The sequence below is a fragment of the Carya illinoinensis genome, chromosome 5, assembly GCF_018687715.1.
Source record: "Carya illinoinensis cultivar Pawnee chromosome 5, C.illinoinensisPawnee_v1, whole genome shotgun sequence".
NCBI classification, from domain to species: Eukaryota; Viridiplantae; Streptophyta; class Magnoliopsida; order Fagales; family Juglandaceae; genus Carya; species Carya illinoinensis.
The window spans coordinates 11,011,782-11,039,743 of NC_056756.1; the positions used below are offsets into that span (position 1 = coordinate 11,011,782).

The 27,962-nt window shown below is 34.1% G+C and overlaps 3 protein-coding genes across 8 annotated transcripts; all 3 read right to left on the minus strand.

The window, feature by feature from the left end:
* Nucleotides 1-668: 668 nt before the first annotated feature.
* Nucleotides 669-7,384, minus strand: LOC122309957 (U-box domain-containing protein 44-like). Of its 6 annotated transcripts, none has more exons than XM_043123781.1 (5): nt 6,593-7,383; nt 6,008-6,193; nt 3,668-4,975; nt 3,274-3,571; nt 669-3,206 (listed from the first exon to the last, which is right to left on the minus strand). In XM_043123781.1, the coding sequence occupies exons 3-5, from the start codon at nt 4,862-4,864 to the stop codon at nt 1,627-1,629; spliced, it is 3,075 nt and encodes a 1,024-aa protein (XP_042979715.1). In that variant the 5' UTR covers nt 4,865-4,975; nt 6,008-6,193; nt 6,593-7,383; the 3' UTR covers nt 669-1,626. The 6 variants fall into 6 exon arrangements, with proteins under 6 accessions (XP_042979715.1, XP_042979717.1, XP_042979714.1 ...); XM_043123783.1 differs by having other exon boundaries at nt 6,008-6,217; XM_043123780.1 differs by having other exon boundaries at nt 6,589-7,383.
* A 4,535-nt stretch (nt 7,385-11,919) lies between these two features.
* Nucleotides 11,920-12,773, minus strand: LOC122311250. Its single transcript, XM_043125721.1, has one exon. The coding sequence runs from the start codon at nt 12,582-12,584 to the stop codon at nt 12,018-12,020; it is 567 nt and encodes a 188-aa protein (XP_042981655.1). The 5' UTR covers nt 12,585-12,773; the 3' UTR covers nt 11,920-12,017.
* A 6,458-nt stretch (nt 12,774-19,231) lies between these two features.
* On the minus strand, nt 19,232-20,905 carry LOC122310903. Its single transcript, XM_043125148.1, has one exon. It carries the CDS (start codon nt 20,463-20,465, stop codon nt 19,512-19,514), a length of 954 nt encoding a protein of 317 aa, XP_042981082.1. The 5' UTR covers nt 20,466-20,905; the 3' UTR covers nt 19,232-19,511.
* Between the last annotated feature and the right edge of the window lie 7,057 nt (nt 20,906-27,962).

The following is a 27,962-nucleotide window of genomic DNA, read 5'->3' on the forward strand; positions in this document are numbered from 1 at the left end:
TATGAGAGCCTCGTTGTTGTGGATAACCCATGGCACTAGCTTCTTCTATTACAATGTTTTCGTGCGTGTCAGGCATCAAATTTCCATGAGATACATTGTTCTTATGATATTTTGCAATTGTCATGTGTCTTTGCAGGTTGTTTGTTGCGAGATTCCAAGGAGGTGGTGCATTCAATGTTATTGCAAGGAATGCACACAGATTTGAGGCTTGAATAAAGCTAGACAAGTAATTGGAACGTGTCTTGAAGTAATTATCATTTTGTACCTCTATACAAGCTATAGGTTGTTGCATTTTACTCCTTACCCATATTTCATTTATCTTTTTAAGAATATTTTTCATTTAATCATGTGCATGATTTAAAACCTCTCACAAAAATTTGTAATGCCAATGGATCCATCACTCAAACTTACACAAAAACATTTCAAGAGATTTTCTCAACCTATACATATATTATATGTGTTCAACACTTACACATAACTCTTTCCAAAATTTATAAGAAAATCTTCGATCCAAAAATGCCATAGGTGCTTAGGCTCCATCTAAGTAGAGGAAAAGCTAAAGCTAATTTTAAGCTCCTATTCTTTTTTCTCCCCCTCTTAAAGTATGGTTCCAATGTCTACGGTAACTTATATATATAGTATATAATCACATCTTAATCTTGGAATAATAATTATTAAGACTTTGCAAGTTCCATGTATCCATATTATCAATGCCATAGATCCATGATGACAATGGAGACCATGTGTAGCAGACTTTACATGTAAATTTGCATATTGTACAATTCATACAAAATAGAAAATCATACAAAATAATGTCAATCGCTAGACTTTAATTTCCAAGAAATAAAATAAGAGTAACTATCTTATTTTGCTCAGTCTATCTTCGAAGTTGACTTTGGACTGCACTTAATGGCTTCATTCACAGAATCTAATTTCAGCTGCCGCTGCAGGTGGAGAATGAATGAAAGGTGGAATTCGAATTGAAAAATTTTACTTATCATTCACACACCACACACCATACTTGATTTTTTAATTTTTAATTTTTTTCCCCTTAGCAAATGTGTAGTGTAATGGATGATGAGTAAAATAGTTCAATTAGTTTAGCTAATAAAACAAAAATAAAATAAAATTAAGTGTGGTGTGTGATGTAAGGATGATGAGTAAAATTGCTCATTCAAAATTAGTTGAGTGGGAGAAGCAGGATCGAGGGAACTCCCTCTCTAAGACCACCCAATCAATAAGGACTCAAACCTCAAGACCCCACCTTTTGGAGATGGAAGAGACTTCTGTACGAGGGCAACATTGCTGAAATATGCTAGTTGGCAATATTATGGTTGTTTTGTTCCCGGAGATTCCCATATCCATCTTTGAATTTGTGAATAAAACTCACTGAGTTATAGAATGCGAATTTTCAGCTTACTTTTGGCAGTACATCTCGTCTTCTTGGAACCAATAGTAAGCATGCTGGTAGTCTTATCTCACCAAGAAAAATACTGAATTTTTCGTAGCTGAAGTTCTTGGGCACAGTCACACTCCTTTCTCAACTCTCTATGCACCCCGTTGTGGTGTTCTACTGTTGAATACCCAATTCTTAACTGTAATTTCATGCTATAGAATCAAAGGAATTCAGAAGTAAGAAGATTGTTCTGGAAGAATCTTCATATGCTTAAGCACCAAAGCTACTTTTTTCTTGAGATCATTCTCCTGAAGAAGCTGGATGAGGATCCCCTCAGACCGCTGAAATAGTGGCTCGGCGATCTGTGTATGGCTTAGAATCTTCTGGAAGAGGTCTAAGGCTTTAGCTTTGGCAGACAGGGAACCCTTCTCCAAGACTTGTAGAATGGCCACCACTCCTTGGTTGTCCACAATGGCTGCAGTAGCACGAGACAGTGTGCTATGTTCTGTCAGCAATGTTTCCAGTGCCATTAAAGCAGCTTCTGCTACACCGGACTCTGTCTCACTCAAAGTTTGTACCAGTGGCTTCACTGCATCTGCCTTGACGAGGCAGAATGTATCTTTATCTGAACAAGCTACACCATGAACAGAACATGAAATTCCATTCCCTGGTGAGGTTGAGCAACACCAAGACATGTTTGGTAGGAACTTCATGATCCCATGCACCAGGGGTGTGAAGCCCTTGGCTTGCTCTGTTGTTATGGTTCCATTAGAGAGTGATAGGCTCGTGGATTGGGATAGTTTGGCAAGTGCAATGGCTGCCCGCTGCTTGGCTAGTGAGCTGCCCCCTGAGAGAACACGAACTAGTGATGGGTACAGTTCAAGTTTGCTCACTTGCCTCTGAAGTTCAGGCTTGCTAGGATCTGTGTATCGTAAAAGTGCTGCTAGGGAATTTTCTAGTAAATATATGCCACGGCAAGCAGGTGCCGTGGTTCCATTATTTTCCTCATCAGCACTGCAAATCACCTCATGAATGGCTTTTAACGTGTCCGATTTGCGGAGTATCTCATCAATTATAAGATCATCCCTGGGAAGCTGGCTGATGATTCCAGCAGCAGTGGACCTTTCTTCAATATCTGGTGAAGAGGTGAGGATGCATGCCAAGGTCGCAATTGCTCTTTCTTTTACAGGAGAAGGTGGTAGTGGAGCCCCAGCCGGATGATCTTCAGAAATGCAGTATATGAGCTTCATTGTCCACAGTCTCACTGCGACGGGCTCGTCACTGTGAAGCAAAGAGAAGAGTTTCCCAACTGCATCCATATCTGATCGAATTAGGTTTTGAGTTGTCTCTGATTTATGGCAGAGTTCAACCAGCAGGCGTAAAAATTGGACCTTAGTTTGAGGATCAGAGTTGGCCACACCCTGCAGAAGGAGACTGACATTGTGCTTTGATTGCAGCTCCTGCAAACCCTGATATTTATCGAGTTCTAGGTGCTGACTGGCTCCAATTAGCAGAGTGAGAATCTCAGCTGCTTCTTCTTTCACATGCGGATCAGACCTGACAAATGAAATGAGACCAAGCAAATGGGGTATTGTAACAGGATCCTTCAGAAGTCTCTTTACCATCTTGGGGTACTGTACGAGCTTTTTGATAGATTTGAGACAAGCTACTTTGCATGCTGGGGCGCTTGAAGAAAGCATCTGGACTAGGTTATGTATGAATTGCCTGTTTTGTAAGTCCTTAATATTGCTCTCCTTGAGTTGCATCTCTATCAATGCTGCGGCCATCAATGTTCTGGTTTCTTGAGGTCCTGCAAGGAGATCTAGGTTAGCATATGATTTGCCAGTGGATATGCATCACATGATCGATAATCTGACCTTGGTTAAAGCGAGCCACAAATGGTTGGAAGTGTCCCGCTTCAGCCATCTTTACAACAAAATGTGTGTTGGACGAGAGATTCTGCAACACCTTGTTGGCATTCTGTGAGACATCCAGGTTATCGTTAGGGAGTAATGAAACAAGAAGAGGAATACAGTCTTTTGTACTTCCTATTTTTTCTGAAAGGGTTTCTCTTTTTGACAGCTCCAACAAGATTGCAATGGCAACAGGTTCTGTTCCAACTTTATATATCTGCTTCACAATGCAGCGTACAGCCCCTGATGTAACAATGGATTCCTGCAAGTTCCAAGCAACAAAGAACTCCTAAATTTAGCTTGGTGGAAGATGAGATCGAAATACGATAAGTCAATACTATTCTCAGCATTTGCTTACCCTATGATTATCACAGTATTTAGCCAAGAAGTAGAGGCATTTTAGCGTGGCCACCCCGTTTAGTATATTGTCTTTTAGTAACTCCACCAACTTTGGTATGAGTCCTTCTTCCGCGAATTTTACTGCATATGAAGGCATCTCCAGCAAACCTTGCAAATCTTCTAAGGCCTTGTTCTGTCTAGAATGGTCATTTGATGTAAGTCCAGCCAGTGCAGCTTGGAATTTTAAGTCCATGTCTCGCTGCTTCCATTCTTCAATAGAGTTTCGAAGGGAAAGGTTTGGAGTAAGGTCCAGTGATAGGAGCTCCTGTTTGCAGGTAGGGCACTTTTTCTCCCCCATTCGGAAGTGTTCCCGAATTGCTTTCCTCTCAAAGCTGTGACCACAGGAGATTGCAACTGGGTCGGTCATCATCTCCTTGCACAATGGACAGATAAATGAATCAATTGGATAATGCTGGTGGTATGAGGCAATTCTCTCATCGTCTGGTATCGTAACAATTTCTGTACTGTACAAGAACTGTATCAACTGCGACAACTGAAGTGCCTCTGCCTGCTTCTTTTGAGTTTCCATCTCTTCTTTTTCCTGCTTCAGAAGTTCCAGCTCATTTTGAACCATGGATGCATTCACATTAGCACCAACAGCTTCTGCAATCTTCTTCAGGAGCTTTACAGCATGCTCCTGATTTTTACTTTCCTGGGATATTAAATTCTCTATTTCTAAAGCAATTGCATCTGTTGCAAATGCTGCTGATTGGAACTCCATTTTGCTCAGGTTGCCCATGATCCGGGTAGCCATAGCAAGATTGATCAGCTGAAATGAAGAAATAGTGCTGGCAATATCTTTGGCCACGTCCTGCATCTGCGAAAGCATCGAGTGTGACTTTAATATGAGATGGATGTGGCTTCCGGATTTGTAATCTTTAATGATCTTGCAGGCTTTCTTCAGCTGAAAATTCAAGTTCTCTAATGCAGCTTTTGTGGATTCTGAACCCGTTGCATCAATAACTTTCTTGAAATTCAATGTACCAAGCAGGTTTTTAAGCTCAGAAATAGTCCTCAAGAATTCCTGAAAGCAATCCTTGTTAAGCACCACTTCCTTTGTTTCATTAACAAGCTCTGTTGCTTGCATTACTGCCTTGTTACATAGTTCCTGCAGCACTGCCAGAGATATATCCTCAATTCCTATATTGAAGCTCATCGAATTATCGGAATTTGCAGAAATTTTAAAGTCCGTTTCAGGTATCTCGGTCTCCCTATTGGGTCAGTCAATTCTGCCAACACAGCCTGTCAACTTGAATGGCATCCGGTCCTGCATATCCTCAAATTAAAGAAAAAAAATTAGGATTTGGTATTCACTATACCAAATTCGACTACACCAAATTAACCATTATGAGATGCAAATTATTTCAAGTATCTATATGAAGGTGTCATTGCTAATATGTTGGGATTCGCCAGAAAATCTGGCAAGAGATCACGTTCGACTGGAATTGGGCAAGTAAATTAGTCATATTCCTAGAGGAAAGATGTTGCCTCACCATTAAGTGATCGCTTCTAAGAGAAGATTGCAAGAAACCATTTTGCTTAGAATTTCAGTCGCCCTTTCAACTTTAGCAGTTGCTTAAATAAACTGGAGTCGAGTCTACACAACTATATCTTCAGGAGGGGAAAAAAAAACTTGAAAAAAATACCAGGCAAAACAGAGAGAGAAAGAGAAGCTCAAGTTTTTTTTTCACCTGTATAGCTGATTCTTAAGCCTAATTTGTGGAGAATTACTGCAAAAATTCCCTCTTGGTTGTCTCTCCAGCCGATATGGTGACGGCTCTCTCTCTCTCTGTGTGGGGTGTTGGAGTTTATATTGTTATCAATCGTCGGAAAAAGGAGATTTTTGACAGCAGTTGTGTCATGCTGGGTTCGAATGAGGCAAAAATTCTTGATGGTGAGATGCAGATGTTGACAAAAACTATGCAATTATAATGAGTCAGATGCAGACTCCATCCATTTTACAAACTGAAATACCAGGGCATTGGTTTTTATGTTTTGTTGGGTGCCTTTCTGAGAAGCCCGAACCTCAATGCATTCTTATATTCATCAATCCTCCTTTGTCTTAAGAATCAGAATTAATGACAATGTTAGAAATTTATCCATAGATAGGACAAACTTACTATAATAATGGAAATGTTTATATATATAATGTATATTTTTCATGTATATCAATATAAACATAATTTACGATGCTAAAAAATATCAAAATGTTTTTATAGTTGCGAGATGCAGTCCATAAGAAGGATGAAGAGCCTGTAACTGTTGTATGGTTTAAACCGGCATTTCACTATTGTCTTACCTGTTCAGATCACAGCAAGACAAGAGGTACCATACAGGTTGAAGAAGGGTGGACAGAGGTGCATGCTTTCAATTTAGCAGCAGAGGATGAAAAATCTCCAGATATCAAAAAGAGAAGTTATGTCCCTGGAAAGATTTTGAATGTTATCTTGGAACGTGAAAAATTAAGGTCGGTGCCCGGTAGCCCCTGCGAGACCATGTAGAGTTCAGTCTGGAAGCAGCAGCCATGAGTTTACATAATAAGACTAAGGATCAATTGATTATAACAAAAAAAAAAAAAAGACAATAAGGATCAACATTTGAAACGTTATTCAAAATATTTTCTTCAATATCACCACCATCATCATCAACATCAAATATCAAGACTAACATTCTCAGGTCAAATCTATTAATATAGTTAAAATCATATCTATTATATAGTTAAAATCATATCGTATCAATAAATTACTCGCAAGCAACACAGCAGACATGGCTTTAAATACATATAAATTTGTTTATGAATGGGGTCAAGAGATGAAACCATGTAGAAAGCAGCAGAAATTTTCAAGATTCGAGATACAGAGGGCAAATTTAATACGATACCTACAGTGAGTCAGTGACGTTAAAGCCTTAAAGGGGATTTGGGATTCTGGCGTCGTCGGAGCTGCGCCGTTGGTTGTGGAGATCGACGTTGGCTGTGCCGCTGCGGACGTTGGCTGTGGAGGTGGCGTCGCTGTGGAGGAGCTGCGGCTGTGGCTCGTGGACTTGGAGAAAGGGTCAATGGAGAATCTCGCCACACGTTTTTTTCCACTGAGGTGACTTTGTGAATTGTGAGGGGAAGAAGACGGGTCCAAGCGTTTCGTAATGGCCTAAGTAGTCTACTTACAAAAAAAGAAATGGGAATTTAGGGTATTTACAAACAAACCATATTAAATGAACCAGTCCGGTGTTTGGAGGATTCCTTGTGGGGACTCGGCAGCAAGTTCTGCACTTCGTTTGGGCAAATAGTTCCAAAGAAAAATTATTGATGCAGATGTTTGGGTGCAGGAATTGTGCACGAAAGGAGACGTGAAAAATGATGCAGTGGGAGGTGTGCGTAATTCCTGCACCAACTTTCCTGTATGTTAGCATTTCCGGGTCCAATACGGTCCCTTCTTGGAAACGTTGGACAACCTGATACCCAAAACCAAGCATCCCTGGATTTTTAGTATTATAAGAAGGCACAGAGCAATAAATAATTCGAACTCTAAGCATATATTCACACACAAGCAGTTAAAGAAAAAAAAACATGTAATTACATATTGCCGTTCAATATATGCAACACAAACATCATTTGTTCTACCATTGAGACCCCAGGTACTAAAACGCAATGGAGATAATACACGTCCATATTCCCACGTCCACAGTGAATATGAGGCAGGGATACGCTATATTCCCAAGAACAGGAGTTCGCTAACCTCAGCACCCACAGCCGAAAGCATCATCTTTTTCATTCTTGGGATGTAATCATACTACACTTGTTAAAAGTAACAAAAAGAGGGTCAACAGTTAACATTATTAATAAATCACATTTATCTCTACTTATTAAAGGCTAGGCAGCATTGGTATGCTTAGAAAATCTACAAAAGTACTTAAAACTTTTCAATACTTTGCAGTGAAGAAGTCTTTTTAGGGTATGTAAAGAGAGTGCCTTGATCATTAAAAAAACCAATCTTTCAAAGCATTATCAAATCACAAACTACAACATAATTGCATAACTGCTTTAAATAACTACTGATTGATTTTGATTTTTATCTGCTGAAAATTTTCAAACTAGCTAAAGGGGTACTATAAATGGAAAAAGAATCAGCTTCTAAGCTGCTCGGTTCCAGAAAGATTTCCCATTTTGGGAAGATTGATAGAAAGCTTCAAATTGTTCAACTGTAAATGTAAATAGACCCCATTTGTAAATAAAATAATTATTTTTCTATAATAAAACCAACAAAAATGCATGCTTGTGAGGATACCTGGCCACTGACAAATGGTACAATTGTTTGATCATTTATAGTAACCAATAACACCTGTCCACATCGATTGATTGCATAAAAACCTCCCACTGATGGAGCTTTTGCTGTAAAAAATATTGGATCTCGACTGATTCTATTTCTATAAACAGCAGTAGCGGTCTCCAAGTCATAAACAAATAATAGCCAAAGCTTGGTGATCACATGGATGAAACTGTATTTGTGGGATATCCGTGAATTAAAAAAATCATGACTATCAATTTTGCAGCAGTTTACTGAAACAAGTATAAAAAAGTAGCGACTTTGATACTTGCATCGCAACTGGAAGGTCATCGGCAAAAAGATCTGCTTGCTTCTTTGTAAAAGAAGGATTCCCTACCATAAAAAATACAAATTCATATAGTTATTAAGGATAAAGAAAAAAAAATTTGGTTGGCAGGATGCAAGAAAGTTGCAGAAGTAGAAAATGCGAATACATATTAATGATAACCATAACCTGAAATACTCTTGGTACCCAAACACATCCTTAGATACTCTGCCTCCAGGACTCCCTATAGATTCTATAAATTAATACAGTCTACTTCCAGGATTCCCACTTGATACAAGAAATGTTTATGAATCTCAAGCTCTTACTTCCTATAGCCATAAATTCGAATACGCATCTTGACAAGCTTTAAAACATAGCAAAAACTTGGACTACTTGCTCCAAGTCCAACTTATACAAAACTTCTAGACAATAGCTTTGAAAGTACAACCATGTGAAACCAGTACTCATTTCTATTTTCCATAATTTTTCTCATCTCCACTAAGACTTCAGTAATTCACAACACATAGCCACACATGTCCTGACCTTTTTTATAAGTTGTCTAGGAATTATTATTATTATTATTATTTAATATACCATTGATCTTTTAAAATAGGGCCTAGGCGAGGTGTGGAGACCCTGTCCATCAGATTTTATGCAATTTATAGTGAGTTGTACAACCAAGATACCTATTTCCAGCTTGCATGACAGAAAACTAAATCCACAACTGCATTTACATCCATACATATATAAAGAATAAGAATTTCACTAGAACAGAGAAATCTGTAGTTATGTATATAGAATTTAGAATGTGGAAGTTAAAACCTATTTCAACCCATGGATACATTCGGTTATATCAATGTTCCTTTCTAAACATAGCTCTTCACTACTCCATGGAAACAGCACACGAAGAACATATCACAAGTCATTTTACGGAAACTGGGGAATAGACACAGAAAATGAAGGTATTACTAGAGAATTCTACCTACGTCACTAAAAACAAAAGGAAGAGCAAACAACTAAAAGGAAATTAGAAATAAATAGCAAGTTCAACAGGCTGGGACCCCATAGTTCAAGATAGCTCATAAGGTGTTATAAGAACGACAGGCAAAAGAGAGAGCGATTAAATTCATAAAGAATTTAGATAAGTAGAGTAACACCCTGATTTCAAGTCCAGTTGTGGATCTCTTAGCCGAATAAATGAAAATACCTTTGGCAAATAATACGAATCAGACCAGTAACAGTTTTACTGCAATGCTTACATTTCGGATTATCGGATGCGTCTTGATGGCCACAAAAACCACCACTCTCTCAAACGGCTACGTGTTTTTATGAGGAATCCTGGAATAGTAAATATACAGGCGTGTATATATATATATATGCTCGTGCATGAACATTGGGGAAGGAAAAGGGGTGAAGTCTGTATGTTCTCGTGTTCTTTCATCACTGGAAGATTAGAAACAGCTATTTTTTGGATTTTGTTTAAAATTCAAATTAAAACCATGGTAACTGGTTTAATTATTCAACCTCTGAAGAGTTAAATGGATGACTCAGGTGAATACGTTATTTGAATGAAAACGTTGGTGATTGGCCAATCGGAATATCCATTTTTGTCTTGAAAATTTCTTTTAACTCTTTTGATCTCTTAAAAACAACTTAAACAAGTATAAAGTATTAGCAAAATAATACTCACAGCCTTTTAAAAAGATTTTAAGGTTAAAGATTATGAAAATATTATACTCCTACAAATTACAATTGATTTTACAATCTTTTAACAATAGGAACGATAAATCATTTAAATTATTAATTTTTATTAGATATTTTTCACATAATATAAAGAGTAATATTATATATAATCAATTTTATGTATTTTTTACATACTTTTATTGATTTGATTGGTTGCATAAATTTTTTTAATATACAACTAATCATATTAGTGAAATGCACAAAAAAATACCAAATATTACTGCACATAAAATTTTTATAATTATAATGATATGATGTTTTGATCTCAAGTCGAGTTGCGTATATATATTTATAACTTCTTAGTTGTAATTTTAAAATCTAAATCATCAAATTTGTGTAAACGTTTCATTATAATTATTACAAATTTTAGGAATTCGATTGTTAATCTAGTCTAGAATGTTTATAAATTTGTCACCTTCTTAAATCGATACATTGGACTCCCCATATATTAGCAAAAATATACTTCGTGCCAAGTGTGTAATTAGTAATTACAGCTCATGGTCAACTGCATGCATGTTAACATCGACCATACAAGGCCCAAAACTCCGAATGTCATTACATCTGTACAATAAATAAATAAATAAATCCCAAAAGTTAAATAAACAAATAACGACAATAACCTTATTATAGAAAATACTTGATTTCTTCACAACTTTTTAATTAATTTCCAATTCAAATTTATAAAGAAGCTAGTAATATTTATATTTTACTGAATATATATAAGTTTTGCAAAAATTATATAATCGTAATTATAGCCACGAAACCATTAATAGATCTGGCTGGCTTAATTTTACTCCTTATAAAATAAATTTTATTCCTTAATTTTACACATACAGAGTAACATGCAATTTACAGACCAAGTACTCTGATAAAAAATGATAAGGCTATAAAGAGATTATTTAAAAATAATTCTACAAACTGACACATAGTTTTATATGATCAGTTATATCTATTTTATAATAAAAATAACTTTACAATATAACGAATAACATGAAGTTACGTCATTTTATGATATTATTTTTATATAATTTATTTTTTATTAAAGTATTTCTCTAGAAAATGTGTGTGAGAGAGAGAGAGGGGCAATGGGTCGTGGCGGAGTTAATGTTGGTCTAGCCCAAACTAGAGGCCCAAGGCTCGTCATCCCTAAAGGATAACTATTCAAAGGATCGTGTGGATCAAAATGCAAGCTCTAGCTGCCCTAATTATTAGGATGAATAAACCCAGCCCTCATGTTATGGACATGGACAATATGATGATCAGATAATTCTGTATATTAGGGATAAGTTTTGTAATGGTTAAACATTGGGTAAAATTAATCCATTTAAGGCACTTGTTCAATATTCTCCACACGTATATATAGGAGCAACAGGTAATCCTTAAATTATCTGATTAAATATTTTTAAATTATTATTTTCTACTTATTGTTGACTGAGACATTAAAGATGTCACAGTCATACGTGCCACTCATACAACAATTTACATGTTAACGATCTCAACCCGTGGCGGGACACGTGCTTAAGAGGCCAGATTGAAGTTATATAACAGATACAGTAGTGAATTGCAATTGCTTTTATTTCCATTTCTTTTTGGGTCAGATAATTCCTTATTTAATCTGTTAAGACAAACAGGTAGCTAGGTAGACTTTGATGGAGGAGCAAAATATGCTCCCAACAAAACATAATATAAATTAATATTAGGGAAATGATAGTGTGCTAGCTGTTTCAAGTGTATCACTCTATTATATCGTTTATTAATTTATTTATATTTTTACTTAAGATTAAGGAAGTAATTTTTAATTTATTAGTCTATTTCTTTTATTTTTTTAAAATATTTAAATATATTAAAAAGATAACAAAAAATAACCCCCAAAAAAAACAATTCCCAAACTGTGGTAGCGTCACGCTAGCATGATCCTTAATGTTAATACATATGGTTTTCCGTTCCTCCAGCTCGTACAAGCATGCATGCAGTATTGATTAACGACCTCTCTCCATCATCGCTTGGAGCCTCTTGAATGATGCCAGCTTTTGCAATCGCATCTGTTTATGGAACCTCTTGATGAACAAGTCTGCAACATCATCAATCTCATCTTCCAGGCTGAAATTCTCCCCTTCCTCTTTGGAATTCCTCACCATATCAATGATGGAGTACCCACCCTCCTCATCCTGATCAGAGTCGAGATCCTTTCCATCAAATAACGAGCGCCTTGGATCTAGATACTTATCATCGTTGCCGCCATCTTCTTCCACCCTCTCCACCAGATGGGTGTGAGTGGACTCGCTTGCCATGGCATTGTACAGAACCATGGCCTTTCTCTGCTCGTCTGCATCGTATTGGCTTTCCTCTTCATGCTGTCCAAGAATTCTATGGATCTTGTGGGAAACAGAATCCAGTAAAAGCTTCTTGTTCTTCAATAAGGAGAACACTAGGAAGCGAGCTTTGGCTGCGCTGGTTTTGTTCTTGATGGCAATTGACTTGGCTTTAGCGATAGAACTCAACACAGAGATAATCTGTTTGAGGAAGATAGAAGCCTTGTTCTTCATTTTTAATATTATTTAAGAATTTCAAAGAAAAAAAAAAAAAACCCATGAAATGTGAAGGAAAACCAAGAGAGATCAAGAAAAACAGCGTTTGAACAAAATGGAGGAAATTTGCGAAAGCTCAAGCTCAAGATTTTAAGGGCCGCTAGGGTGGGTTAATGCAAAAGCAGTGTTAGCATGAAGGAATGCCGAAGGCTTTGATGGGGTTTAAATAGCATGCAAAAAGCTGCTTGTGGCTTTTCTGTCATGGGGGGAAGTGGCATGGTGGTGGGTATAACGTGCGCTTAAGTTGATTATAAAAGTCGAGAAACGAGAGTACTCACAAATCCACGTGCTATAATCCTATTGGAAAACACCTGCCATGCAGTCTTTCTCTAAAGGAAGCACAAGGGTTAATTTGGGTATGTTAAACTATTAGATGGTAATAAGAGCCTGGTATTGTCCAATTTGAATAATAATGGCATGCAGTGGCCAGTGGGCAACATCTATTTTTCTCTAGTTTTTAAACCCAAAGTTAAAAAAGAAAAAGGAGCTCAAAAGACTTTTGATGATGAAAGTTGAAGGGCATTTCTCTTTAATTAAAAGTGATGGAAAAAGCATGCAAATGATTCTTTGCCTCATTAAATGCGTGGTTTTGTACTGTAGTGACTTTTAAGGTAACTTTGATATTTCCATTAGATATTTTGAAGTTTAGAAATGATATGACTTTTTTTTTTGGAAAAGTGTAAAATGCCTTTTTTTGGTATTTTTTAAAATATTTTTAAATATTTAAAAAAATCAAAAACTCATTTAAAAATATTTTTTTAGTAATTAAGTAAAAAAAGAAAAAAGAAATTGGTAACTTTTATCAGGATGCAAGTGGATGCATCATTTTCCAAATGATATTTAGTCTTGAGTGCAAATTTCGTACGTCTTTAAAAAAGAAAATAAATCTAGAAGAAAAAATCATTTTTTAAATTATACTCTTTTTTTTTTTCAAATAAAGTATGTAGAATTTTTAAAATTATATTTAATATTACTCTTTAAAGATTATTCAGCTATTTGTTTAGAAGATTATTGCTGATAAATTCATCAATATATCTCAACTAAAAAGCGCCATCAATATTAAAATAAACAAATTTTTCAATGAACTATAACAAATTGATACTTTAAATCCTCAATTAACATCTCTATAGATTCAAGATTGTATCATATCACTTATTCATTATAAAAAAAAATTGGATAATTATTGCCACTTATTTTTTGTGAAGATGACTATATCCTATTAATATGATCGAGATTGTTTTAGCAAAATATAGTCTTATTCGCAAGAAGTAAGTGACAATAACTGTCTAATTTTCTTATAATAATTTTTCATCCATTTTAATGGCTGCAATGGGACAAATTAACGGGTCGCGTGTAAGCTGTTTGATGACAGTGGGGCTGCAGCCTGCAATATATTGTGTTTATTTTTTTCCAGTATATAGTTTATATGAGTGGCCGTGAAGGTGTTATAGTAGAGTCGATATTGATTCGTTCCGAGCTAGACCACAGATGCATGTAAGATAATCATTAGAGGAGGGATCGAGGAAGAAGATTGAAAGAATAGGAAGGAAAAAAACAAATGGCACGTGCATGCTTCTGGTTACTGTAATGCGGCTGGCCATGCACGAAACCTTCGAAGATGGTTCTCAAAGTGCATGCCCCAAACTGAAAAGGACGAACTTGCCTAGGACCGTTCTCCCCATGCAGTTTTGACAAGAATGAAAATGGGCAAGGGGAAGAACCTGAAGCTAATCACGACAATCACCTGTTGGCTGCACTTTCGGCCCTTTCGCTCAAGACCCAACAAAGAATATTTTAGGCACAGCTTTTCTTTGATCTTTTCTTGAGGAAAAATCCGAAATACACTGACTTTTCAGTTGTCATCCACAAAAGCAATAAGTCTTGCTTTTCTTCAACTTTTTTTTCCTTCTTTCATTATTTTAGCGTCTTGCATGCTTTTGTTCACTTAAAAATAACATATTAGTTTAATTAATTTAAAATATTTGGTTTACAGAAATAATTTATAAATTAATGTAGATATAGTGTAGTAGGTTGTAAGAGATTTTTTTTATTGTAAAGTAAATATGACGTATGATATTAAGCTATATCAATTTATAAATTTAGTTTCGTTTAGTTACACAGTTCAGATTAAATGAAATGAGATATTTTGTTAAAAATTGAATAAAATATTGTTATAATATAATTTTTTAAAATTAATTTTATTTTGAAATTTAAAAAAATTAAATTATTTATTATATTTGATGTAAGAATTTAAAAAATTTATAATTATTATATGAGATGAAATAATTTAATTTTATGTAACTAAATCAACTCTATTTCTATAAGATCTCTTTTGTTGATCTAATAATCTTCTTAATTAATTATTTAATTTTTTATGCAAGCTAATATAATATAAAAAGGGTGTAAAGCTTTTTAGCAAGCGAACTACTGCCTTCATTTATCTTATATAGGTTCTGTGGTCAGGCCCACCCCAACCCATGAGACGCCCTCATGCACATATATAGAACTATTCAATTTTTAATTTCGAGATATTTTTAGTTTTTTATAAATATAAGAAACCCACTTCATTAATGAACAAGCATAGCATCAACCATTGCAAGAGATTGAATGTTGTCTGGTACAGAATTTACAACAATATGACCAACAAACAAATGTTTAAAAAATTTGAGTGGATCTATTAATCTAAAAAAATAAATACAACTTTGGGACATGTAGAATATTATCTTTAAGATGATAATTATCCCCATTTGAAAGAGTATGCTATTGAATTATAAATAATTCACCTTCAGGATACAACAAAAGTCACTAACTGAATATAGTAATTTAAAAGTTTTTCCTTTAAAATTTCTCTATAACATCATGTAAATGACTGAACAAATGGAAAAACAGAATTTGTAAATTCATAGGTCTCATTCTCTATTTAAGAATAATGTTATATACAGTCATTTTTACGTACTTTTTATGCACTCTATTGATGTGATTAGTTATATTAATTTTTTTAAATATACAATCAATTACATTAATAAAATACACAAAAATAATTTCACATAAAATTTTTATATAAAATATCACAACTTGACTTTTCAAGCGATAGTTATTAGTTTAAAGGATATAATATTTCACTAAAAGGCCATAGGGCATGCCTAGTCTAATGTCACTTTTATTGTGAATTAGTTTTAAAGCATTGCACCCCTTCAAGCGCCTATTCAGCCCACAGATCGGATCCTGTGCACCGCGTTCGCCCCTTAGAGCACTCTCATTAAATATTTAAATGTAAAAATATTTTACTTTTTAGCTATTACGACACATTAGATTAAGTAAATAGTAGTTACAATAGCTTTTAGTTATAGTAATTTTAAAACAAAAACCAAATTTGATAGTTACTATACACACATCAAATATTTATTTTATTATTTTTTTATAACACTCTCTTCTTTCTATCTACATCCACAAATTTTTCTCAATTTCTTTAAATTAAATAGTAAAACATGATAAATTAAATAAATTAATAATTAAAATATCAAAAATTAAATAAATTAGAAATTAAAAAAATTAAATATTTTTTAATTTATTAATTACTCATTACTATATAATAAATAAATAGATAATCAAATACAAAAATATGATGTGAATAGAGAAAATTTAATTCATTTCATATTATCTTATTGTTATATAATAAAAAAAATAATTATTCTAATGTAGAGACTTATGTAAATAAAATAGTTAAAATTTAAATTCATCTTTTATTTATTAAAAATGTCCTTTACATATACATAATCTAATAACAATACTCTTAGACCTGTAGTTGTTAAAATTAAATCATCAAAATGTAGCTATAGAGTTTCAAACCCATTTCCTTTTTGTAATTCACAAAGTTAAATAATAACACACATTCAATGCATCTACATATTTAATATTATAATCTATAATAAATATAACACCAAATTCATGGCTGCTTTGACCAAGAAATGTGCTACTTTTTTTACATTTTTTTGATAACAAGAAATGTGCTACTTGCCACTTGGTTTCCTGCCCTTTTTTAATATGCTTTAGTTTCAACGGCACGAGGAAACAAGCTTGCTATGAATATCTTGGATATATAAGATGGCCGAAGGATCGAACTGAAATCCTCATTTCTCTTTTCTTAGGAGTTAGGACATCAATCACATGTTTTGCATCACCTTCTAACCCGACATCCGACATGATACAAAAAATAAACTATGCTCTTTATAAGTCGGTGTAGATAATATACACAATAAAATACTTACATAACATAATTTAATTTAAAAGAAAAATTTAAAATTTGAATCTTACAAATCAAATCATATTATTTAAATGATATTGATAATATGTTCTACACATCGATTTAAAAATAAAATAATTCTGTAAAAAATAAATTACGTCGGTGGCGAAAAGAAGAAAGGCCAATTAACACTCCAAATGTGGCAAATATACATATTAGAAGAAAGGCACAAGAAACATATGCTCTTTTGTTCTTTTATGTTTTTGTTAATTCACTCTTTTACCTATTGTAGTGCCGATTCTTATCATAAACTCACTTTAATTTTTACTCGGTTTATTTCACCCCTCTTCTTTGTTCTTTTATTCATTCATGATCGTTTTCAACTTGTATTAATACCTTTTTCTAATTTTAATTTTCCCATGTATAATACTTGTGTTTTAAGATTCACTATCACCCATATATTCATATACTGTTAGACATAATTGTTTAGGTAATTTTGCAAATTAAAATTTAGAAATCTAAAAAAATAAATATTTAATATAAAAGAATTAACTATAAAAAATGCCCCTAACATATCATCAAAAGACCTCAATTTACATCGGGCAGCCCCTATCTATAGTCTGACATATCATCAAGAAAGAAAAAACCAAAGATAAAACATGAAATGATTTTAAAATCACTTGTAACTAGGAAGGAGGAACTTCCTAGCAGCTCAAAACAGATGGAAGAAACTGAAATACTTAGAAAAAAACAAAAGATGGAAGAAACTGAAAAATTTTCTGTCCATCCAAACACTTCTGTTCTGGTACTGTAACATGGGGAGGAGAGGTCCCAATGCTCCGTACATGTCAAGTCCTGCCAGAATACCTTGCTATACATTATTCCAGCCTTTTTTTTTTTTTTTTTTTAATTTTTTTATTTACTTTTTATTTTATTTATTTATTTTTGGGTGGGTGGTTGTGGGCTGTTTTAGCATTGAATGGTCTTCTAGTCTTAGCAAAAAGGAGTCAAGATAATTAATTTCGAATACTTTCAAGGAGACTGGGTCCTTAGAGCTGTCCTGCATCATACTCTGTTATTCAATCCATCGTGGGGTACGGAAATTTATACTTCTTGTCTGTTTTTGATACTTTACCCACACGCTACGTTACAACATTGGTCCATTGGCAAGTTTCTTTTGAATTTTCAACAAACCTTGATTGGGATGGTGAAAGAGAACAAAATGGGAACGCCCAAGTTTTCAACAATTCCCAACTTGCATCCTTGAATTTCTGTCTGGAAAAAGTCGGTTTGGACAGTGATATTATAATTTTTTATTTTAAATGAAAGTTTATAATATTATTTTTTAATATAATTATTATTTTAAAATTAAAAAAATTAAATTATTTATTATAATTTATATAAAAATTTTAAAAAAGTTATGATAATAAAAAATTTAATATCTAGGAGCATTCGCCAAACCTGCCCAAGCTTTGACTTGGTTTTTACTTCCATTGCCTTTTCTGTCTGGACACAAATCGATGAACAAATTTTATATTTCTTCCTTCAAAACCTTTTTCCGTTGACGGGGAACACAAATTCCGATCACCAACATCATTTCTTGTTTTTTTCTTTTGGACTGTACAACAAAAAGGGTCAATCATGGTGCACACATTTTTGCTCCGGATACAGGAAAGCGTATGGCTTGCTTAACATTTTGAGAAAATTTTGTTTGTTTTTAGAAATAAGATGAGTTGAGATAAATTGAATAAAATATTATTAGAATATATTATTTTTATATTGAAATTTAAAAAAACTTATTTTCTTCATCAACAAAGCGATGAAAATTTTTACAAGATAATATGTCGATTCTAACTCTTAAGTCCCTCTCACAAACACGTTGGAAAAGTTGAATTGAAAGTATCAAAATAATAAAATTTCAAACGCCACAAATAAGAGAAGTTTTATTGCAACTAGTAAAAATAACTGAAGATCCTAAAACAAAAAATGAAGCTAATTATTTAGTAGTATATGAAATTGAAAACTTTGAATACATATTAGGCACGAGTAACTTACAGTTTAAAGGTCTTCTAAATTATTGATATCTTCAGAAAATTTAACTTTCCACAAAACAAAGAACACTTCATTTGATTGCTGGAGGGGGAAAAAAATAGGAGGAAAAACAAAAAACAAAAGTTCGAATAAAGCACCTCCACCTAACATTCGAATGCTTTATTCGAACTGCGCTTACTAAATTTGGTTTGAGAAGATCAGCTGTGAGTTCTTGATAAACAAAACAACATAAAGCATATGAGTCAAATTTAATATGAGATGAGAGCTTTGTGAAAAAAAAAAAAAAGAGGAGAAATGAGACAGAGATCACTAAGCAGAGAAACATCAAGAGAAACTAATCATTTATTGCAGCTCCTGTCCTTCAAATTTTGAGGCAAATAGACAAAAACAGACTACCCACAACAGACGGGATTAGACTGACATCAACCTAGTACCATTACGAACTGGGTAAATCTATATCTACATCTACATCGTAGCATCAGAACAGACCAGCTATAACTAGAACCATCATCGACATTGCACAGCTAATCACATGCCCGCGTGGCTTTTAATCTCAGAACCTATCTTGGATCATCACCTTCAATTGTCCCCTATTGTCCAACCCCAGAGTACCCCCACACGCCAGGCGTAAGTGTGTAACCATAACCCATGATCCGCTCCGGATTGTTCCGATATGTCCCCGGAATTTGCATCGAGGGCAGAGGATTATAGTACGCTGGTTGCTCCCAGGGAGGGGGTAAGTGCGGCAACATGGCTGGCGGCGCCAGAATGTAGGGTCCTGGCATCCAGTGGTACTTCTTGGGAGAAGGGATGGTCATTCTGGGCAAATCAGAGCGAACATCATCCAGTGAAGGATAGCCTATATCCCGGGACTGCTGATTTTCGACTTCCAGGGTTGGGTAATTAACTTTTTTGGCATCCGACAATTGGATTCCAGACGATGAGTCCACTTTTGGGCTCTCAGTTTCGACCCTCTTCTGTTTCGTTTTGCAGTTCTTCACCTTGTAAGAAAATTTCAGCACACCATTAGGCTTACCGTCACTTGTTCGAACCTGATAACTCATAATCCTCGCAGTTCCGTTGAGCTCATCGTCAATCAAGTCCTTGACCGATACCTGCACTTCGCCGATGGTTTTCTTTCCCAGAACGATACCTTCACTGCGAAGATCGAATTTCAGAAAAAGATTCTGCTTGCAGTCATCATCAAGAACCGAGATTTCTTTAAGATCAAAGTGCATCTCGTGATGCCACTCAGGATTCCCATCCCCCTCTCTGTCCACCGGCGTTTTTTGACGCTGCAGACGCTTTCGCTCTAGCTTCTTCGATTCATCATCGACAAACGATTTTTTACGCTGCAGATTTTGCTTCTTGGATTCATCATTGACCAGGGTTTTTTGACGCTGCAGATATTTTTTCTCTTGTTTTTTCTTCGTTTCATCACAGCGAAGGGAGACGACGGCGTAGACATATAGCTTTCGGAAGAAATTGAAGCATTTGAGATCACGAGCCGATATAACCTTCAACTCTATTGAGCCAGAATCCATGATATCTAGGGGTATGTATTGATTCTATTTTCTCTCAGTCCGACTAACTTTCACCGAGCGAGAAAGATGATGAAAAGTCTCCTTTTGGGTTGGGCATCGGAAACAACGACGAAGATACGAGAAACAAACGAGGGCAACCTTTAACCTGCTTTAGAATCAATAGAGTACGGCACACATAAAGTTCTTTGGGGAAAAAATCAAACACGAACTGTTTACTACATCACGACCTACTCGGAGACTACCTAAACGCGTCAAAGTATTAAGAGATAATGTCCTGTTTTCACAATGGTCTCTCAAAACGCCCAAACCTTACCAACCTCTTTTTTTTACCATCCACTTCATTTTCAGCATAACCATATTAATCACCGGGAAAGTGGGGAATATTGGTGGGCCTATGGACGAGATGCATAGACAACGTTGTAAATAAGGAGAGAGTTCTTGACCTTGCTCTCTCATTGTTGGGTTGTGTTTAAACTGGTACTCAATATGGGTGGTTTCTAGACGTTTTGGACTCTCTGATAAAGTAAAGGAAGATTTTGCACATAATTCTAACACGTGTAGCATGGACCAATGGTATTTAAGTGATTTAATGCGTCAATCACTTATATAAATAATTAATAAAAATATATCAAATTAGCAAGTGTAATTGGAGATTAAAAAAATAAGATGAAATATAGCATTACTTTTTTAGCAGAGCTATTACAGAAGAAGTGGGGGTTGCAGAAAACAAAACTGAAAGATTTTGCAAAATTAAGTTTGTAATTACAGATTGCCAATAAATGAACCATGCTTGCTGCTACACATGGTCCTGAGGTATTGGATTAGCCATTCCAATCTTCAAAATTTGATTAATATGAAAACTTGAAATTTACATTAGATTAGCCATCAGACTCTTTATAATAATAAAATATTATTTTTATAATATATAAATTTCTTTAATTATTTTTTTAAAATACTTTTTTATTTTTATTTTTCATAATCTCCAATAATATCCAACAATCATTGAATTTTCATTTTCATAATCCAACAATCTATAAAATTAGTATATCTAGTTGTAACAGTTTTTGTAGATGGTAAACAAAAAAAATTTTATGCTCACAAATACACGCATATACATATGGACACAATCACAATTGGCTTGCATGCACGGCATAAATAAAACATAAATGGGACAAAATTGAAAAAATTGACTTATGCATTGTATCAAATATCCGGCTCTCAAGAAAGAAAAAAAAAAAAGAAAAAACAGCAGATACAAACCATCCTAGCAAGTTGCTCACTTGAAATTTGATGGGGAATTCATGTAGAAGCAGTAGATTGAAAGCTCTACTGGACCACTGGTATAGTAGCAAGAGACACTTTTTAAGGAAAACCAAGCCCAAAGGGGCCAAGCACCACATCTAAATTTTACAAGGAAAAGCACGGGTATTTCAGAACAAAAAGGTGCTCCTCGTCAAATTCTGAAGAATACCTTCACAAAGAGAAACATGTGCCAAAATGCAACAGATCGCAAGCTCTACCTAACAGAAAGGAACATAAAAATACATCAAAATCACACTACGAAAAGCACATACCTTTACAGCAAGAAAGGAAAGGGGAAAAACCCATGTCAGAAATCCACTCCAAAACTGAAAAACTAATGGCAAAATATCTCATTCAAAGTAAAATATCACCTCACACATGCACCACCCAAGCTTATCTTTAAAGAAAGCCGGACTGAGAAAAAGAAACCCATCAACACTAAAACAACAAAGCAAGCTTCAAGCAGTAAAGAGTAAACATTATACGCCTTTTTTTTCCAAAAAAAAAAAAAATGAAGACCAAGAAGATCTACCAGAGCTAAGGGATTTTCTCTCCCTTTGTCGTTTTTTTTTTTTTTTTTAACAGATTTTCAGTGCCCTTTTTTAAGTGGAAAAAAAGATAATTATTTTACATGGGAAAGTAGTTTCCCATGCTTTACTTCACTGCCAGCTCCTGGGAAAGCCGTTTTGCAACTACCAAACCCATTTACAAAAATGGAGTATATAAAATCAATGGGTTGAAACCCAAACAAACCGAGCAAAATGAACACAGAAAAATCAAGGTTAGGGTTTCGAATTTTACCTTGTTGCTGGTATATGATCTGGAGAGAAGTTCAGAAGAGCTGCTGGAAAGAAGGAGCTGTGGGATTTTTTGCAGGAAGGAAAAGGAGAAGGAACACAGTTGTGCAATCTGGATTCAGTCGTTGTGTGGAAGATAGGGAGGGAAGAACCTGGAATTTCTGTCATGGGAAGGAACCACCATGCCCTGAGATACACTAGTGGGAAGGAAGAGTTTTGCTACATACAAGCACAGTCGCTCATTAATCTGTGTACCAATACTGATTTATTCATACTTAAAATTTAAATTAACACTGTTTTCAATCAAATCTACTTTTTGACAAATCACATCACATTGGTGCACAGATTAGTGCACAATTGTGCTTGCAACTATATTTTTCCGGAAGGAAAAGGGAAACACAGGCAATAATAAAATATAAGGATGAGGATGCTACAGTTTCCTTCATATATGACTCGAGGAATGAATTTACTGTAGTTAATCTTCCAGATGAATTTTGTTTAGCCAATTCAATGCAGGCTTAGAGCATTGGCATTGGCTTCATCAAAAACCAAGCCAAATGTATAAAATGATGAATATGTGTAAATCATAGTTGCATTGGATTCATCAAATGAGAAATGAGGAGTTTTGAGCTACAGTAAATCTATAGTTTTCTTCAAATTTGAAGGGTTACTATACACTCATCAACTAATTATTTTACTACATTTTAATTCCCAACTGTTATACTTTATTTTTCCTCTCTCATTTTTTTTCCCTGCAACCTTAGTTTCATTTCAGTTTTGGATTTATGGTCAGCCCCAAGTATAAAATTAAATTATTAATGTACCTATAGTTAGTTTAATTGCTAAAAATGAAAAAAAAAATATTATTATTAAAAAAATAATATTATATTATTATTTTGATGAATTCAATAGCTAATTCAATGTGGAATTATGGATAGGAATGTTTTAGATTTATGGAAAACTTGTACTTTTCATCAAATTTTGAAGATAATTTTGATGAAGCTAATGTGAATGCTCTTAATGGACATTCTTTAAAATATGATTTTCACTGGCATTTGGCTAAGCCAATGCCAATGCTCTAGAAAGCTACAATCACCAGGTGAAACATGTCATTAAGAATACCCTATCTGCACAGCAAGATGTATCCTGAGCTACAACCAATGAGTCAACTTGTAACTTCACATACTGGTGATGGAACAGCCATTCAGCTAATTCAGTTGTAGTGCATCCATTGATAAGTATGAACTTTTTGTGACTGCAATCCTCAAGTCGATGTTTCTGAATCACCAGACACCAGCATAATTGCAGCAATTGAGAAAATTTTTGTAAAAAGAAATATAATCTGCAGATTCTGCACCATCAGAGTTCTGAAACAACCAAAGTCCTGAATAAATTATAGAAGTCAACCTCAGTAGACTTTTGTCTTTTCCTGGCCTTGGACCTCAAATGCAGCACAGATCTTCATCCAACTGTGGATGGCAATGAACGTGGGTAGCTCAACCCAGGAGGCATTCATTCCAATATAGTGTTCGTATTATTAATATGAGCTTGAAGCAAAGTTATCACCTTCCAAGTATGAAGTAATGAACCATACAGCAGTTCCAAACAGTTGGCCCAGCGAAATTTTTAAGGAAATAGATAATTTTGCATATAAAACCAAAATTTAGAGATGAATATAAACACCAAGACCGTAGAGAAAAATCAAACTCCATTTCTCCCATTTTCATTCATTAATCCATTCCTTTGTTTGAATCAGATAGCCATATTTCTATCTTTAACAAGTCAGGAATTTAAAATACAAAAGAAAAATAAAGATAAATCTGGAAATGGGAAGAGGGACACAGATTAAATATCACCTACTCTTTATATATATGAGAAATGACAAACTCTAAAGATGACCAATGGACCTTTGTATACTTATTGAAACTATCATGAAAAAAATTATTTTCCAGAATCCTGGAAATTTTGAATCTTTTTCTTTCTTTGCATGATAAAAAAAAATTCGATCATACGCTGCTAAAAGGCTAGCTGGATCCTCAAAAACAGCCGTTAGCCCTTCTGCAGTAACAATTCCTGCATCCCTTGCCTCTGTATCTTGAATCACCTCTGCTGTATTCTTTCCCCGGAAGTTTTAATTAATGATTTTTATCTACTACAGATGTAAAAGTTTTAATTTCTAAAGGCATCCCAATTCCTGCCAATGCCTATGTGATTAAAAAGAGAAACTTACAGACTTTGGCCTGGTAACAAGAAGTTCTACTTGTAAAATTCTGGGGAGAAAGAAAAATGACCTCAATAATTCTGTGAAATCCCACCAGCGCTTGAGCCATCTGTCAGTCTTGGATTTTTGGGTAATCTCCCTGAAACGAGCAAAAAGAGGCATGTTAATCCAATTAGGCATGCCTAACCACTACAATTTCTCTAGATAGTAGACATCTAACTAATTAAAACAAAAACTAATACATGCGCCACAAACAAATGAAATCATAGCTTCTTTCCTTCCTTTGCTAGATGAAAATTTTAACAAACAGAATCCAACAGACTATGGCCAAATTGTTGAAATTTAAAGAAAATGAAATCAAGAGAATTGCTTCAAGGGGCGTGATTAGATACATCGCTTTCCCCAATACAATAATCAGAATGCTGAATACCTAAAGATTAAATTCTAGCAAGCAAATTTAAGAGTTATGTGTTTGCAATAAACAGAACTTCATTTAAGCAGTTTTGTGTATTTCATATATAGCCACTCAGGTGCTATTTCAGTGAAACCATGTTCAAGCATTATTGATAATAATAAACATACACTCTTTCTTCTCTTTTTCCTATGTGGTACTTATAAAATGCGCATATAATTTTGAAAACACATAAAGATATACTTATAACATACGCGTAGAATCTTGAAAAAATCAAACAATTAAACAATTTCCAGAAGCCAGACCAGAAGTACTCCTGATTTTGGTTGTCATTGAGCGATGTCCACATTCAGGTTGTATTTCACATTATGAACAAAAATACGGACACTTACTTAAGTGGGAAAATCGAAATGAACTCTAACTGTCATTTCTGCCTATTCATGAAACGAATCAACACATCTTTCGTAACACAAAAGTTATAAAGCTGCCAATCCAACAAGCGGAGAATACATCAACAATTCCCCACTTCTACATGCTTCACTGTTAACTTAATTCAGACTCAGAGTGCATTTTGATCGAAAAAAGCTACCAACTTGAATAGACAATTTGGAAAATGGAACACAAAAGTTTGGTATTTTATAATGCTAGGAAGTAGAAATAGAGATGTGATTATAACCCCTTTCCAAATCATTTAGTTCATCGAAGAAGTGGCTCAAAGATAAACAATAATCAGTGAAAGAACACATATTTAGTAAAAGTAGACTTAGTGAAAAGAAGCAAACCGGAGAGAAGCCAGACGAGGAAGACAACGATTACGGAAGAAAGGGCCATAGACGCCGCAAATGATGACTGAGAGAGGACACCTGGCACGAAATCTGGCAACTTTAGATCTGTACGTATGGATGCTTCAGAAAAGATCCCTCCACTGTCGCACTTTCATGAATTTATGACATTTTTATGAACCATATGTATATCTCTTAAATTAAAAAGGCAAAGGGATCAGCGGTTGCATGAAATTCTTCATCAAACGGGCTAAAATATGCAATCAAGCTACATCAAGAGAAAATAATGAAGCTCGCTTCCATTGCTTATTGTCCATTAATTACATTAGAGGGCCGGGCCTTTTAGGTTCAAATTGAACCGAAATGCCCTCCTCTCTTTGGGTCCAAAGTCCTATGAAAATTTATCGATAAATCCAATTAGACTAGTCCATCAAAGCTTGGCCCGTAAAATAAATAATATTACATATAACCGTATTGTGTATAAATATTATATAATTATTTTAAAAAAAATAAAATTTATAATTAAAAAATTATTTTTTTTCATGTAAATATCGTATTTATTTATTTTTTCAAATTGATTACACGATACTTGCGTATTCACGATTACAAATATAATTTCTCTTAAAAAAATCCTATTAATAAGCTGCTAGATTTAATTTGTAAAAAAAATTTACATATTTAAATTTTATAAATGAAATTGTATCAGATCAAATGATGTAGATAGTCCATTTTAGTCACCGAATTGTGAATAAAAATATCTAATTTTAATGACTTAATTATAACTATATATATAATGATTCTTTATATAAAAGCAAATGCACATCAAGAAAAATAATGTCGACCTCTAATTAAAAAAAAAATATTCAAGAAAATACAATTTACAAAAGTTACAAGTATCCGATTTTATGTATTTATATTATGAGAAATGATATTTGCAGTCGTAATTGTGCAAGCGGCATGTAATCGTTTTGAAAAAAATGAATTAATATGGAACCCACATGAAAAAAATTAACTTTTTAATCGTGGATTTTATTTTTTTTTAAAACGATTATACGATATTTATAATTTTATAACTGTATGTAACATTGCTATTATGTTATTTTATTTTGAAGTGCATCAAATTTCATGTGTTTTATTGCAAAGACCAACAAAATTAACGTAAATCAAAGATAATCCCTGCTTAGGGGATAAAAAGAAAAAGAAAAATGTAATCGTGGGAAGAAGATAAGGGTGAGGTGTCATTGTCGTAACCAAAGATTCTCCATTCGGATTTGCAGATGCGTCGCTGTCATGGAATTGCTTTTGACCCTCTTTTTGTACGCAGCTGACTCACTCTCTCTTCCTTTTCCGTACATATCACCGATTAAAATATTCTATACTTAATTAACGTTATATAAATATTAGCGTCATAAAAACTTGTATTTTATAAATTAATTTATACATCCATTTAAAACATATTTATTTAAAATCTCTGTATATTTATTTCTTTCTATTTATAAGTAAAGTAGATTTACCTCAAAAATATTTTATAATTAAGAAAACAAATCTCATGTAAGTATAGTAAAAGAAAAATTTTATTTATAAGTTGGTATATAAAATATTTATATTATATAATTTTAATTTTAATTTTATTAATAAAATATTTAAATGATGTAAATGATATGTTATCATTATGTTCGTATATCTGAGAATAAAATAATTCATACTAAAATATTAATAAAAATTTTGAGAAAACAGGATCTAAAATAAATAACTATATATATATAATTACACCAAAATAAGATAGGTCGTTTTCAGTTCTCGTAACTCGGAAAATTGATGAAAAAGCTGCATCAAATAACAATCTAAACGCTGAAGGGTAGTCTAATCTGCCGTTTTAAAGAGAGAGAGATAGAGAGCTCTCCGGCAAACGCTGCCGTTACCAAGGACATATATGTCCATTTGTGGCATTATCTTTTTGATTAAAAAAGGAAAGGAAAAAAA